Source organism: Dermacentor variabilis, chromosome 4 (genome assembly GCF_050947875.1).
Source record: "Dermacentor variabilis isolate Ectoservices chromosome 4, ASM5094787v1, whole genome shotgun sequence".
NCBI lineage: Eukaryota > Metazoa > Arthropoda > Arachnida > Ixodida > Ixodidae > Dermacentor > Dermacentor variabilis.
The window spans coordinates 81,600,385-81,615,211 of NC_134571.1; the positions used below are offsets into that span (position 1 = coordinate 81,600,385).

At 43.8% G+C, this 14,827-nt stretch overlaps 1 protein-coding gene across 1 annotated transcript in view; it reads left to right on the forward strand.

Annotated features, from left to right (window-relative positions):
* Positions 1 to 14,827, forward strand: part of LOC142579413 (guanylate cyclase soluble subunit beta-1-like) — a 211,856-nt gene that overhangs the window by 151,744 nt on the left and 45,285 nt on the right. Inside the window, exons 4-6 of the mRNA XM_075689567.1 lie at positions 10,059 to 10,287; positions 11,260 to 11,413; positions 14,198 to 14,377. Of these exons, the coding sequence (XP_075545682.1) occupies positions 10,059 to 10,287; positions 11,260 to 11,413; positions 14,198 to 14,377 (563 nt within the window). The remainder of the gene's footprint in view (positions 1 to 10,058; positions 10,288 to 11,259; positions 11,414 to 14,197; positions 14,378 to 14,827) is intronic.

Genomic DNA, 14,827 nt, shown 5'->3' on the forward strand with positions numbered 1-14,827 from the left:
CTCGCCCGCGCGCCGATAACGTCGGACTATAAACGTGCCTTAACTTCCACTCGATGAGGATGGCTACAGGGGCTTGTTGGTACGGCATATCTTATTTTGTTGTAGCGCAAGCTGAACAAGAACAACAGAAAGGCACATCGGACACGCACAGTGCTAACTTTCAACACCAGCTTTATTTCCAGTTCTTGTCGCTAAATATACACCCTCGAAACGTCATACAACACCTGTAATATTTCGGTAAGAAATGAAGAAAAAAGTAAACAGGGAACCACACGCAAGCAGTTACTTTACTCACATACTCACAGACATGTATAGATGCCTCGTAGCCGGTCGTTTATGAATCTACTTGTTTGACAAATATAGAATCGTCCACACCCGATAGGAATGCTTTGCCTTGAATTCTGGCCTTGTGCAGAAACACAAGGCCAGAAAGAATCGCACGTACCGCATGCGAAAAGGAATATAAAAACAAATTCATTGATTGGATCGCGGGTGTGGTAAACCGCATTCCTCTCGGGTGTGGACAATCCTACATTGGTCAAACAGGCAGATGCACAAATGACCGGCTACGAGAATGCAATAACAAAAGAAACAACGTGGCCGCCGACGGCTTTCTTGCCATTCATTTCCAGAGATGGCAATGCAAACCTAGATTTAAAAAAAACAGTCATCATGAGTAGAAGCAGGTGTCAGATGACGCGCTTGATAATAGAAGCGAGACACACATCTACATTCGGTGCATGCGTCAGTATACTTTTCATTTCATTATCATCAACAGAGCTCCATTATCTTTGTTCGCGCTGAACGTTTACATGTCTGTGAATATGCGAGTCAAGAAACTGCTTGCGTGCGATTCCCTTATCGAAATTTTATATGACGTTTCGAGCGTGTATATATAGAGACGAGGACTGTAAATAAATCAATTGTTGAAAGTTAGCGCTGTGTGTGTCAGATGTGCCTTTCTGTTGTCCTTGTTGAGCTTGCGCTACGACAAAATGAGACCCACTCGATGCGCGTACTCGTTTTGCCACACTATACTCAGTTCCATACATGGCAGTCAACGCTGTGGAAGCTACGCGCAAGAAGTTCGGTCAATGAAAGTTATCACTCCGCGCGTTCCGTCCATGGTTCGCTGCGCGCCAACAGCGTTCGCTCGAGCGAACATGCACGTGAGGCTCCTCGCCACAGGTTGCAAATAAAGAACCCGAAAAGAACAACAAAAATAAAAATGATATAAAACAATGCATTAGCAGCCGTATGCCGCAGTGTGTTTGTTTCTAAGGGTTGAAACTTGTTTCATTCAACACTGAGCATATATGAAGAACAGTTGCGCACAAATGCGATAAAAGGAACACCGAACTATATTCAAGTACGAACGAAGCCCCCACTGCAAGAAGTCTCTCTAGCCTCCACAGCGTTGACTATTATGTATGGAACGAAGTACAGTACCAAGGCAGTGAGTACTTCTCGATATCTCTAACTGCCATTACACAGCGTGCGCAAGTGAAGGCCTGTGAAGGACGTGATTCTGGCCCATGGGAGCAGCAACTGATAAAAGCTCATTCCGCGAGAGGTTAGATGCAGCGCAAGACGGTGACGTACTTTCCATGTGACTTATATGGGCAAAAGGAAAAAAATGCATGTTTTAAATAGAATATGTTTAGGAGATGCCCCCTTTGTGTGACCTCGGCTGCTCCTTTTCGCATGGAATTACATCCAATAACAGGCCACAGGAACGAAAAAACTAATCATATAAAACACAACTCAAACTTGCAATGAACTAAGAGAAACAAGTTCAACACACTCAACCCTACAAGTCAAGTCACGCAAGTAAGTCACGCTTAATCTTAATGTCGGCTCACATAATTACGCTATAGACAGCTTAGAGAAAATGTCACATAAAAAATTCCTAAACTTAAGGTACAGTCACATAACTAGACTTAAGGTCAGGAAGAAAAGAAAACACGTAGTAAGTTTAAAGAAAGACACATGAAGCTGATTTGTGTTGTAAAAAGCTCACCCGAAACGTCATTTGTTGTCTCGCTATTATACACTGCACGGCGCAACATCAGGCCTAAACCAAACCCGCGCGACGTTCGTTGAGTTGGACCGCCAGCAGATCATCATGGACAGCAGACAGCAGAAACAAGAAAATAGTACCGGGTATATTGCGGCGAAGCCAAGACACAGAAAACCACGTCATTTGGCAAGGATATTGGTAGGGTAATATACAGAAAGTATTTAGTTTTATCCTCACTGTCTGTGTGCTCTCCTCTGTTATCACATACATAAGCAGTACGCTAAATTGATAAGAGGACCCACTATATATAGTCGCTCCGGCCAAACTGATCGCTTATTCGCGCTACTTGCACAGGGACGTGGTTTATCTGCGAGCTTTTTTTTTAAGTCATGTCCAAGCGCATTACTTGCAGAATATGCCTATAAATAAATAAAGTGCGAATCTTTCATATGGGCAAACCCAAAGCGAAATAAATCAATTTTATCAGTGGAAGGTACTATGGCACCGCCTACAAAGAACGTAGTACCTGGCGGATACATAATCAATAAAGTGCTGGGCCGGTATCAACCTCCTGGCAACACACACCACTATTGCTGCCTTTATCGAAATACACATTTCTCGTCCGACGTTGCCACTGGCGAAGTGTTTCTTCTGATTCGCATTAGACGAAACAGGTGTAATTGCAGCACATAGACGTGTTGATACTCAGAAATAAGGCAACCGCACCCCCCCCCCCCCCTATACACACAGCACATCGTGAGGTTTAATGTTGGAAATTTTCTCAGTGATGCAAAGCGCCAAGCACTGTCAATAACTGAACTGAACCCAGTTACCACGTGAAAAAAGCGTGCCACCATGCGCTTAACTTTCCAACTGGCGATCACTTTAAGTGCGATTGCTGCTCGTCGAAACGGCGCTGCAACGGCCCGAAAGAATGTGTCGATTCGCCAGCAGGCATGAATCCATAATTTTATTTGGCATAATTGCGACAGAAATTATACGGACAGTTCAGGGGAATTTCCGCCGTCGCCATTGCTGACGTGCCGTCTCGAATTAACTCGAAGTGTGACGAGAATTAGCGACCTGCGCACGGCATGTAGGCGGTTCGGTTGCGTCAAACATCCAGATGAAAGAAAGCATCGTGCCATGGCTTGCCCAGTTTGCTGCCACTAATAATCATACATGAAGCTCGTCAAATTTAACAAGCCTGACGACGCAGTTTCGTACGAAAACACCACTCTATAGCAAGAACGAAAAGTCCGAGAAAAATTACGCGAACTCGTCTTTTGCGCGTACAACGGTGGAATTTTACAACGAGGAGAAAATGCGAGAAATTAACGCCGCTGGTCGCCCGCCGACGGGCGCCATCAAGCGCAGGAACAGTAATTTCACGAAGACCGGTGCGACTAAGTCAGAACAAAGAGTTCTCAAAATGTAACTGTGTGGAAGGCAATTGCCGTAACACAAAGCCACAAGAAAAACGGTGTCTTTCCACACAATGGGTGCCCATCGGAAGTGCTCCCTGAATGATATCGACTGGCTGCAGTAAATTTCTCAGTAAAAAAAAAGTCCAATGAAGAGCGTTTCACAGGACTGACAAGAACGGAGACGCAGCGAGATATTCTCAGTGTATTCATAAATGGACACCTCGGTATGTGTAGTTGTTTTCTTGCCTCAGGTAACAAGGTCAGTCAAACTGCACGCAAACTGAAACGCTGGTCGTTCCTGACCGCGAAAAGTAGCTGAAGGGGGCAAAACGTGGTTCGCTTTTTATTCCATCATGCAAATTTAGTCTGAAAATTGATTCAATATTTTTACGATTCTGCGTGGATTTTACAACACTGCCTTCCTAATAGGAACACAATCGTCTAAAGCTCACAATTGAGATGGGTGATTTGTATGATCGTTTCTTCTTGAAGAAAGCACGCTGTAAGATATCGAGGGCAGCTTAAGCATAGAAACAATATTACTGGTGCGGGCCCTTTGGTGTCGCTGTGGCCTCATTTTTTTTTATTATTTTAATCTTTATCAAAACATTAACAACTTTAGCTCTACAATAGTAAGATATTTAGTAGCCGAAGCATATTTCATCACAACAGCTAACTTAGAACAAATACGAAAAAAAAACTCTAGCTCATACCAAATCTTCTTGGCTAAGACCATTTATTTATTTTGTTAAGTACCACAGGTCGTATATGAGTAGTTCACGTTTGATTCTGTTATATGGTAAAATGTGTTCTGGATAAATGTAGGCATGAATAGATACGTCAGCCGTTTCGTCCAGAAAACTATAAACTTGTGTGCGTGCTTCCACTCTTTTGCGCTCTTTGACTTGTTTACGGAACTGCGTGTGTGTCTCTGAGTGTCCTTTCACTCTCTCGTGTGTCTTACTTGAATGGCGCGCGCCCGTTGCACCCGATGGCCCTGGCAAAGTCGATCTCGGTTTCGATGAGCGTAACGGACGGAGTATGTGCCCACTTCTCTTTTTCTTTTTTATATCGCAAGTTCTTCCTACGTTTGTCGCTCTGTTTTCTGTTTATGTATTGATTAATATTTAAAAAATTATATTGGAAATGTCTAGTGTTTTTTTCATGTTTGGTTTTGTTTCGCGATACAACATGTAAGACCACTATGGCTTCATTCAGATCTGTAACATTGCGAACAAGGTATCATTACTAAATTCCTCACGAGCGGATGTTTCTTAAGATTTCTTAAAATCATCTAGGCATACATGGCACATTTCCAAGACAATAACAACCAATAGCTCCGAGGTTTTTTGTCAAAAAGCACTACATGCAGGATAAGCATATGTCAATAGGCTGTTAATCGTCAGTTAAGGTTGGACAAGGACAGAGTGATGCACGAAGGTATTATTGAACGCGTAGCTTCGGGGCATGAATAAATATTTCTAAATCAAATTGAAATCGATTGCATTCAATGCGTAAGGGCAACCTGTTCAGATGATTCTCTTTTTAATAGTTTTCAAGACCTTCCCTTAACACGCTGAACGTACATTATGTACTTTCTTTAATAGCATCCATAGGCTCAGTTTCGTGTGACCTGTTTGATCCATAGGACAGGTGCCAGTGCTATATAACGTTGGCTGGAGGTCATCCTGCTTGAGAATTTCGATGTCGACACAATAACGAGGCAAAAGCATTTTAACACTCTTTTCTGGCACAGCACGCTTTATTCTCTTACTAAGATTATTCGTGGCTTTGCCGAAAGGAGCCTCATACCCCCTCCGCCCCCCCCCCCAACACACACACTTTTACCATACTAATGAATCGAATGACGTAAAGAGCGTCGAGCAACATTAGTAGTTGCACAACTTTATTTAAATGAGTTCAAGACCATTCAAGCATCCCAAGGTTCTTGTATGGCAGGTACGTAATAATTTTTAAAAAGAAAGGTGCATGTGTGGGAGCAATGATTATCTGCACAAAGCGTACGCTGCACGATGTTTATGCAAATATTCACATATGCTGAAATATTTTCTAAATATAGGCTAATCAAGAGGCCGTCCTAAAATCTATCGGACTTTAAAAAGAATAAACTATCAATAAGAAATTATTTCCTAATTTTCAAGCGGACTTTCTCTCACTCTTATTTCGGGGGCGATCCAGAATAATGTCATTTATGGGCAGCATAAGGCACGCATACCTGAACTGCTGCAGTAGGCCTATGCGAAACTTTAATATTAGATCAAAACATTTCTTATGCTAGTCTGCTGTTTAGATTATATTTCAGTACAGCAGTCACACCGCACAAGTGCGCGACCATGCTAATGTGCTCCGGAAAACATTTCTCCATGTCCTTCCCTTCCTCTTACAATAATGGAGCGTAACAAAACGTAACATGTGAGCAAGCTCACATGTTACGTCAAATTTTTCTAGTGCGTCCCCGTATTAATGTTTCGGCACCTCTTTAACTTCGATCACTTGCGATACCTTTATGTGTAATTCCTCAGTCGGTTGATGACGCCTGCGGTCTCTGGTGAGTATATTTTCCGCTTTTGCCCTCACTGCGCAGGTGTAGAACACGTAAAGGCTGACACATCATCAGAACCTCTTTACTTGGCAAATTTTCGCCAAGGTTACGCATTGTGCAAAGGAGCCCTACACGCAGGCACACAGGACATGCGCAGTGTCCTGTCTATGGCTGATTATCATGCTAAATTGTAAAGCAAACTAAAAAAAATAAATTATGGGGTTTTACGTGCCAAAACCACTTTCTGATTATGAGGCACGCCGTAGTGGAGGACTCCGGAAATTTAGACCACCTGGAGTTCTTTAACGTGCACCTCTAAGCATACGGGTGTTTTCGCATTTCGCCCCCATATGAATGCGCCCGCTGTGGCCGGGATTCGGTTCCACGACCTCGTGCTCAGCAGCCCGACACCATAGCCACTGAGAAACCACGGCGTGTATAAAGCGAATTTCATTGCCGATAAATACGTGCCATATCAAAATCGCTTCACATTTATGAAAACACGACATGAAAAGTCCGTTCATTATCAAGTTTCTTGTGCACATGACAAAAAATACAACTATTTTCGTAAAATTGTACTTTCAAGCCATGCAGGTCAGTCAGTTCTGATTATATTTAGTTGCAGGATTTCAAGTAGAAATATGTCTCCAAAATTTAATAGGCAAAGTTCAAAGTTTTAGTGCTGCTATATATTGATGTAACATGTTAGGCATTGCCAGTTTTTTCAATTAGTTGCGTAGAATCTTAAGCATCAGTTTTTTAGTGCTAGTTTTCTTCAGCGATGAAATTTTTTCGATTCTTCTTGTTAAGGGGTTAGGCAATTGAGCGTTTTATTTACTTTGGCCTCGTTTTTCTGCGATATACCCATCCCATGTAAACTAACTTTCAATAGTTTAAAGCTGTTGGGTGCCTGAGCATTGGTAGTCTTGCTCCGGAACAATTCATGCTATAAATCGGCAACCCCAAAGTTCGGGGGAACACAGCAGCATGCGGCAACTGGCTGCTCCCTTGGTACGGTGTATGGTGTAGCGCCAAGCGCGGCGCGAACTTTTTGCGAGCGTGAATTCTCTCATTGTCAGCAAGGACTGTTCGGCTTTTTAGTCTAGCCTATAATCGGGAACATCGCGCACCGCAGATGAGCAAGCGATAAAGAGAATCCGACAAGCACGCGGTTTCTTGGGGCACGCGGTGCAAATTTTGCTGCGTAACGTGAAATGACAGCCCGCACCGTGTCAGACGACGTGGAAAAGACAGCGATCGCCGTGATTATGGCACTTGCGCCATGTCCTGTCCATTGGTTTCTGTACGAAGATAATCTACTACAGAAGCACTGATTTGCAGCGCTAATAACTTGCTTTCCTTACCTTCGTCGATCAGAGACCGCTCTTCCACTCCAACAGTCGGCAAAGCCTGCCACAACAGTCTTGTTTGAACCGAGTCCACGTAGTCCCTTTTTGTGAAGGGGTCAAAGCAGACCCCTTCAAGTAGCCTGTGTGCATCTGCTCCCATGTCAGCCATGCCAGGACTCCCCATTTAGCCTAATTTCGCCATATGTCACAACCAAAACAATGTGCAAAATACAGCGTTATCATGACTAAAAAAAATTAATTTTGGGGTTTTACGTACCAAAACCATTATCAGATTATGAGGCACGCCGTAGTGGCGGACTCCGCAAATTTAGACCACCTGGGATTCTTTACCATGCACTTCAATCTAAGTACACGGGTGTTTTCGCATTTGACCCCCATCGTAATGGAGCCGCCGGGGCCGAGATCCGATCCCGTCATGATTAAAAAACACCTAAAAGCGAAACCAAAGTTGACAGTACGAAGAAGCGACGAAAAAGTTCTGTCCTTCTAGGCACAGCTTGAAAAGTGAAGCGCACCTCGGTCGCCGCGCCAGTAGCTCGCACTTCTTGTTGTAATTCAAAACGCAAACAGTGGCTGCTACGTAATTCATTGTTTTCTTTTCTTTTGGTTTCTCGCGTGACTAAGGGCTCCACCCTGCGAGGAAGTCGCCCAAACTCATGATAAATAAAAGTTTTCTCTCTCTCTCTCTCTCTCTCTCTCTCTCTCTCTCTCTCTCTCTCTCTCTCTCTCGCGTGCTCATGGACATTCAAAGGTGGTAATGAGCCAACAAAAAACTGGTCACCGAAATGCTCTCCAGCGTAACCAGTTTGCGCAGCAAGCATTCAAATACATTCGACAAATATAAAATGCAAGTTTGCTACTCGTGGGAAACAAATGAAGAGCAACCGATAACATCCAACGAATCAAAATTTCCGTCTGCCCGTCAGCTAGCATCAATCGACCCACGTGCATCTGTCAACAAGTAGCTTCAGTTTCTTAACACCATCGCCGAAAAATGCACCGGCACCGTATCAGACGACGTGGAAAAGACAGCGACTGCCGTGCTTACGGCGCTTGCGCCGTGCCCTGTCAGTTTCAATGGCCTTGAAATCGACGAGGCTCCGGCACCTGGCAGCAGCGGGACTTGCACCGCATATTCCTAGCGATTACACTGCGTGGACGCAGGCGACCACATTATGAGTCCTTCCTGGACTTGATTAGATCCGCCAATGTTGTTTTTTCATTCATTTATACATCCTTGTTCGCCCGCACCCCATACCCCTGTATGCCCCGAGACATTTACCCTCGCATTAAAAAAAGTGCCGTGTCAGACCAAAAAACATATTCACTTGAAGACAACCGCGGAAGATCTTTCGTTTCGTCCTACAGCTCTTTTGATAAGGATAGCGCTTGTTTCTTCATAACGAATGCAGAAAAAGCGTGCTTACCTCTCGTCCGCTGGGAAACGGAAAAATTTAGCACTGCTGTAGCTCCCCCCGAGTCGCCGAACCACACAGCCGCGCAGCACCGCCTTGTGCCCTTTCCTCGGTTTTCCTGGCATTGCCGCAACATCCGCGGGCGCAGAAGGAAAAATTTTGACTGCAGAGCATGCAAAAAGAAAAAAGAAAAATGTGCCCGCGCGTACAAAGCAGCCGAAGCAGACGAACAGAACGGCAGCCCAAGCGATAAGAACGAAAGCGCGCCGCCTGCTGGCGCAACAAATGAAGCGACAAAATAAAGATATAAGACACCGAAACGGAAAACCAACAAAAACACATTTTGTTTCTACGCATAGTTGCGTCCCTTTGCATTATTGCTATGTAGGTTGAAAAGATACAGCCACAAATTGCAAAATTTACAGAATTTTCTTTTGGCTACCAGTGTCATGTCGGCGCTTTATTGCCAATACCGAAACTAGCCCCACTGTCCGCCCACTGTTTGCACTGTTTGCAGTGCGCAGCCAAGCTGCTAGGCGCTGTCAGAAGCTGACACGTGTATTCTTGTGCTTCCCTAACCTGTCGTTTAGACAGCGTCCCGTCTGCCCGACATACACTTTACCGCAAGTTAGTGGGGACGTGGTAAACCACGCAGCTAGCGCATCCCACGTATACTTGTTCACATGCTTAGTCTGACAGACAGCAGCACTTATTTTTCCTTTCTTTTAGTCACCATGTATATAAGCGTGTTCTCTAACTTGTATTAAACAAGTTGGTAGTTTCCGCCACATACGCCCAACTTTTCTTATGTTCGTTCTGTAGTTATTCCGTCGGTGTAATACTAAGCGCAACACAATCACTGACGTACACCAACTAGCCCCGTTCATTACCTTACTAAACCCGTTTAATTAAGAGAAAAGCTCTTCGCTTATTTATTCCTGTAGAAAATCAAACATGAAGGAAAACTAGAACAACTTGTTCACCCTTCTTTCTTTCTTTGCATCAAGAACATATTTTTACAGTAACAGCGAAATGTCATTTGACATAAAACCTAACTAGTGCAGTAAATAATTAGTAACTGGCATGTTGCACTATCCAACCGTAATATCTCGCTGCAGCATATAGAAAACAATCTCACAGGCTATGCGTTACGTTTCCCCAGTCTAAATCAGACTTTAGAGCAATCAAAGTCTGCGTAGCGTACCACATGTTACGTTGGACATTACAGGTTTGAACACGCTGCAATTTTTTTTGCGCTCTCAGAGATGAGCCCGGACGCCTGCCTCGAAGCCCTCGGGTGCCACTTCCTCTACTTTTGCCAGCAGCACGGATATGACCACATCCTGCGCGTTCTGGGCTCCAACCTGACTGACTTCCTCACAAACCTCGACAACCTGCATGACCACCTGGCGTCCACTTATCCAGGAATGAGTGCGCCTTCCTTCAGGGTTTCACCGGGACCAATGGGCAGCCTACATCTTCATTACTGCAGGTGAGAATGCGGCTCTTAAGGTTAACTCTCACGTGCTCCCCCGTTTAATGCCACCTGTTTGCTCCATCGTAAGTTCTGTATATGATACAGGGTGTTTCAGCAAACACTTTTGAACATTTTTAGAGGTTCCCTGTCTAGTTCAGAAGGTGCTCTATTCCAAGCGACGGACACTACTTGCAAAAAAATGGGAATGCATAATCGTCTAATTAACAAATAATTACTAATTACCTTTTAACTAATTACCGTATAACGCATATTGCTATTTACAATTTCTAGCCATGGAGTTCACAAGGCGGATCCACTTGGAACGAATTCGCAGGATGGCACAAGTTTCGAGATATTAATTCGCGAGCTTTGCGGAGAAATGCATTGGCGTTCCAGTTACTTTCGTGCTCCAATGCATAAAACGACGTTTGGTTGAATAAGTCTGTGTTTGGGAAGAAAGTGCCTTCGGCTAGCCAAGAAAAAATACATTTCTGCCCCGAAGTTTGTTTGCAAGCTAATAATATGTCAGGTCAATTGGTGGAGTTTAACGAGCGCCTCGACTGAATTTTGTAACTACGGGACGCTTTTAGTGCCCACGTTTCTTATTTCTGACACGTCATTAATGAAACTAACGGACACTTTCACCATTTTAGGCTTTTTACGCTTCTTGGCGGAATTGTGAAAGAAAACAACTTCTGAATTTGTGAAGATCTTAGCGGAAGTCACAAGGCCTCCACCGTTTCAAATGAGTGCTAAGAAAGCGAAGCACAGCGAAATATTTTCTTAGCAGCGCTAATTAAGCTATCGGCAGCTCTGCCACTAGAACTTTCCAAAAACAAAAGCATCTCATTGCCTTCTTATCCTGATCTACGCTTTTCTTTATTATACGAAAAGTTTTGCACTTAAAATAAAACTGATCGGAATTAGTTATCTGCCAATGGTCCCCTACAAGTGCTTCCATCCTCTTTGTCCCGACTTCCGACACAGCGAAAGAAAGGGCCTGCACCCGATCGTCAAGGGTTTGGTGAAGGCCGTGGCACGGGAGTTCTTCGACACGGAGGTCAACGTGAACACGTGCAAGGTCACGGACCGAGGGGAACGCGTCACAGTCATCATGGAGGTGTCTGAGTGTAAGCTCAAGGTAGGCACCTCAGATTACTTACACAAGTTAACTTAATTCGTTACAAGTTACAAGTTATAAGTTACAAGTTACAAGCGCACTTTTGAAGTGCATCATGGACGCGGGTTCACTGCGACAATCTTGCAACACAGAATGACATTACCGAATACACGATCAAAAAGGCATTCAGCGCGGTTTTCTTGTTAAGCTTGAAATTCCATGAGCGCATTTCGTCGGTGATTGCAGCTTCAACGCCTAGCTCCGTGAAGTAGACTCGGTGACGCTGTGTACCATAGGTGACAACGAAAATGCTGAAAATGTGATGAATCGCTTTCGAGTGCATCGACACAGTGCCGCTACGTTCGGCGTGATGAAATACTCACAACCGTGCCGTGTACGCGCCCTGAATGTCTCCGTAGTAAGTGACCACAATGAGAACGCAAGTTGCGATTTAATCGAAGAATGTTCGGGCGTATCACATAAGCATTCGCACTCTCCTACTGCACAGCACTCATTAGGGTTCATGATTATGTGGCACTGAGTTTTACACTGGCATCTACATACATCTACATACATATACATCTAACAAAGAAGGAAACAAGGATGTAATCATGAACGTGCCTCAGCTAGCCCTTTCCATTGCTTCACTCATTACGGACCATATAATTCGTTTACGTAATGGTTTGACAGAGTATCGCAGTGAGATGCTGTGATACTGGGTAAAACAATTCATCACTTCTGCTCCGACGACGAGAAACCAAGGCTAGCTATCAGCCATGCGATGCCAGCACCTACCGATTTTATGGCGCAAATAATGAAATCAAGCGCAGTGGTGTTTTAATAAATTTCATTCCATGAAAGATATAGAGAGTGCTTCAGCATGTACTATGCATTAGAGAAGAGGAAAGTGCGCGTTAAGCGAACAGTGAAGCGTGACACCACAGATCGAAGTAAGAGGCTCAACTACTTGCGAGTCGTGCACTGGATCTGCTCATGGCAGTCCGGTCGAATGCGAAGAGATGTCTTTTATCAGAAAGTTTAGACCGCTGATGCGGCTACAGAAAATAAAGTCTGATGTTTTTAAGTGCTTGCCACAGCGCGCTTACTAGATTTCGACTTTTTTATACAATGGGCGTCATTGCCAAAGTAGCTTGTCAAATTCAGTACCACACATGAGCTTGAACTTGGCCCTCGTTGCCAATTTTGTAGTAGTAGTTTAAGGCCAGTGGTCCGAAATATCGTCACCCAGCAGTGGTCCCTTATCAATCCATGGACGAAAAGTAAGTTACAGTCCACCTCTTGACACCGTGTTCGCAGCAGATGCGAAAGAGATAGATACACTGCGTTCAATTAGATTTTCGAGAGCGCAGGAGTGCTTGTGTTGTAGACGCATGCGATCAGAGAACCCCGGGAGCTCTGCAATACGAATTTTGTAAGTTCTTTGATATACATGTTAGATCTTTATGTATTATTTGAACACATATTTCTGACTCACTAGAATATAAAATAATACGGTCTTTGAATTAACACGTATATATCCCCGCTGGCTGGCTATGCCACCCGTTGATACACTAACATCTACATTTCTTCTGTAGAAATTCGATGCAGCTCGATTTGTTCTGCAATAAGTTGCCACTTGTGGTCTGCATTACCGTTTATCTGGCATAATTTTCCACATTAGTGTACCAGGCCAGAAATGTAGTTCGTGAAATCCCCAATACGCCACGTTTAACTGCGGTGCTAACCTTACGTAAACTCTATTATATAAAATATTTACTGTAGCTACCTTATTGTTCACTAATGCAGGTATTTCTACATCGTTAGATTATTCAACTTTTACGCATACGCTGCCCGATACGAAGTGTAGACGCCAAGTAGCTCTGTTTTCTTATGCTTGCAACGTATCAACATAATGGTTGCAATGTACTGTGAAAATGACCGTTGAGACAAATGTAAGAGAGAGGGAGAGAATAATATATTAGGGTTATGGATCGATCAATACTTGGTTAAATCAGTAAAGGGAAAGGAGGTCAGGCTGAATGTGGTTCACTATGTGGAAGCTTCACATGCGAAGCTCCATAATGACTCAAGTATCTGCTTGACATTAGCTCGTGACCGGAGCCAGTCATCAATAAACGCCGCCACCTTAGGCGAGAACTTTTCCCACAATGTATTTAGTCTTCCGAATTCCCACACTTGAAGTATTCTTCCTTTACGCATGCATAACATTTCACTTGCGGATGCATATTAGACACGCCTAATACGTTGTAAATGTAACAATGTTTGATATCAATGACCTTTAAAACTACATTCCTCTGAGTACAACGATGAACACATTATATTTACTTTTGTGATGTGCGTGCTTGCTGTGAACATTTTTTTTTCTGTTCTTCTCACCATTTACTCCCCTTTGCTGTTACCCTAGTACAGAGTAGCTAACAGAGGATCAGTCTGATTAACCTTACTGCGTTACTCTTATCACTTCTCTCTCTTTCTCGGTCTTCCCGACAGTATTTTCGAGCATCTTTATTGCGAGACATCTTCGACAATTAATACGGTTTGTGGCACTCCCTTACTAGTATTCTGGCGAGGTCCTGCATCGTCTTTCTCGTTGGTTTTCTTTTTCGTTTTGCTATCCTTATTTATTTCTTTTGTTCTTTTTTGGCTGTGTCTCAACAGAGCGCTTGTGCTGTAATTTGCCCATATCATAATCCATAGCATTACTGCTACAAACGTACGCCCTGTCTCCTGATTATTCCTTTTTTCATAAGAGCCATGGTACTATTTGTTTTCGCCTCGTTGCAGCTCGCCCCCATAGAAATCCCGGGTCTGATGCAAAAGAGATCATCCTTTACATCGGCCCACATCACCGACCATCTGAGCCAGAGCCCACAAGACCTGCCCGTAGACACGAAGACCTTCTGCGCTGCCTTTCCTTTTCACGTTATCTTCGACCGAGACTTTGTTATTCACCAGGCGGGAAAGGTACGTCTCTCATCGTAGAACGCTAATTACAGGCCAGCGTAAACTGTTAAGTGCAAATGGAATACTAAATAGCAACGCTAAATCAAACTATCAGACTAGTAATATCTCTCAAAACTGCATTTAATTTTTAATGCTGAAAAGCGTTGTTTATTACTGGAGGACATGATTGCCAGACTTCCTCCGTGTTGAACTTCCCTCCGAAATCGCAGCACCGGCACTGTAGTGTGACGTCATGGATTTCAACTTATCGTATACGCGCTGTTTTGAGCGCGAGAAGATTTCTTTTTCTTCTTTCAATAGCGACGTTTGTTCATTGGTTCCTTTAAACTTCAATGTTGACTTCTTCCTCACCTATAGTGTCAAATAAAGATACCGCAATAGACGCTAACAAAATCTATAACATCACGACGAGATGGTGCACGAACTTTGGCGCGGCGTCTCCACCAGTTA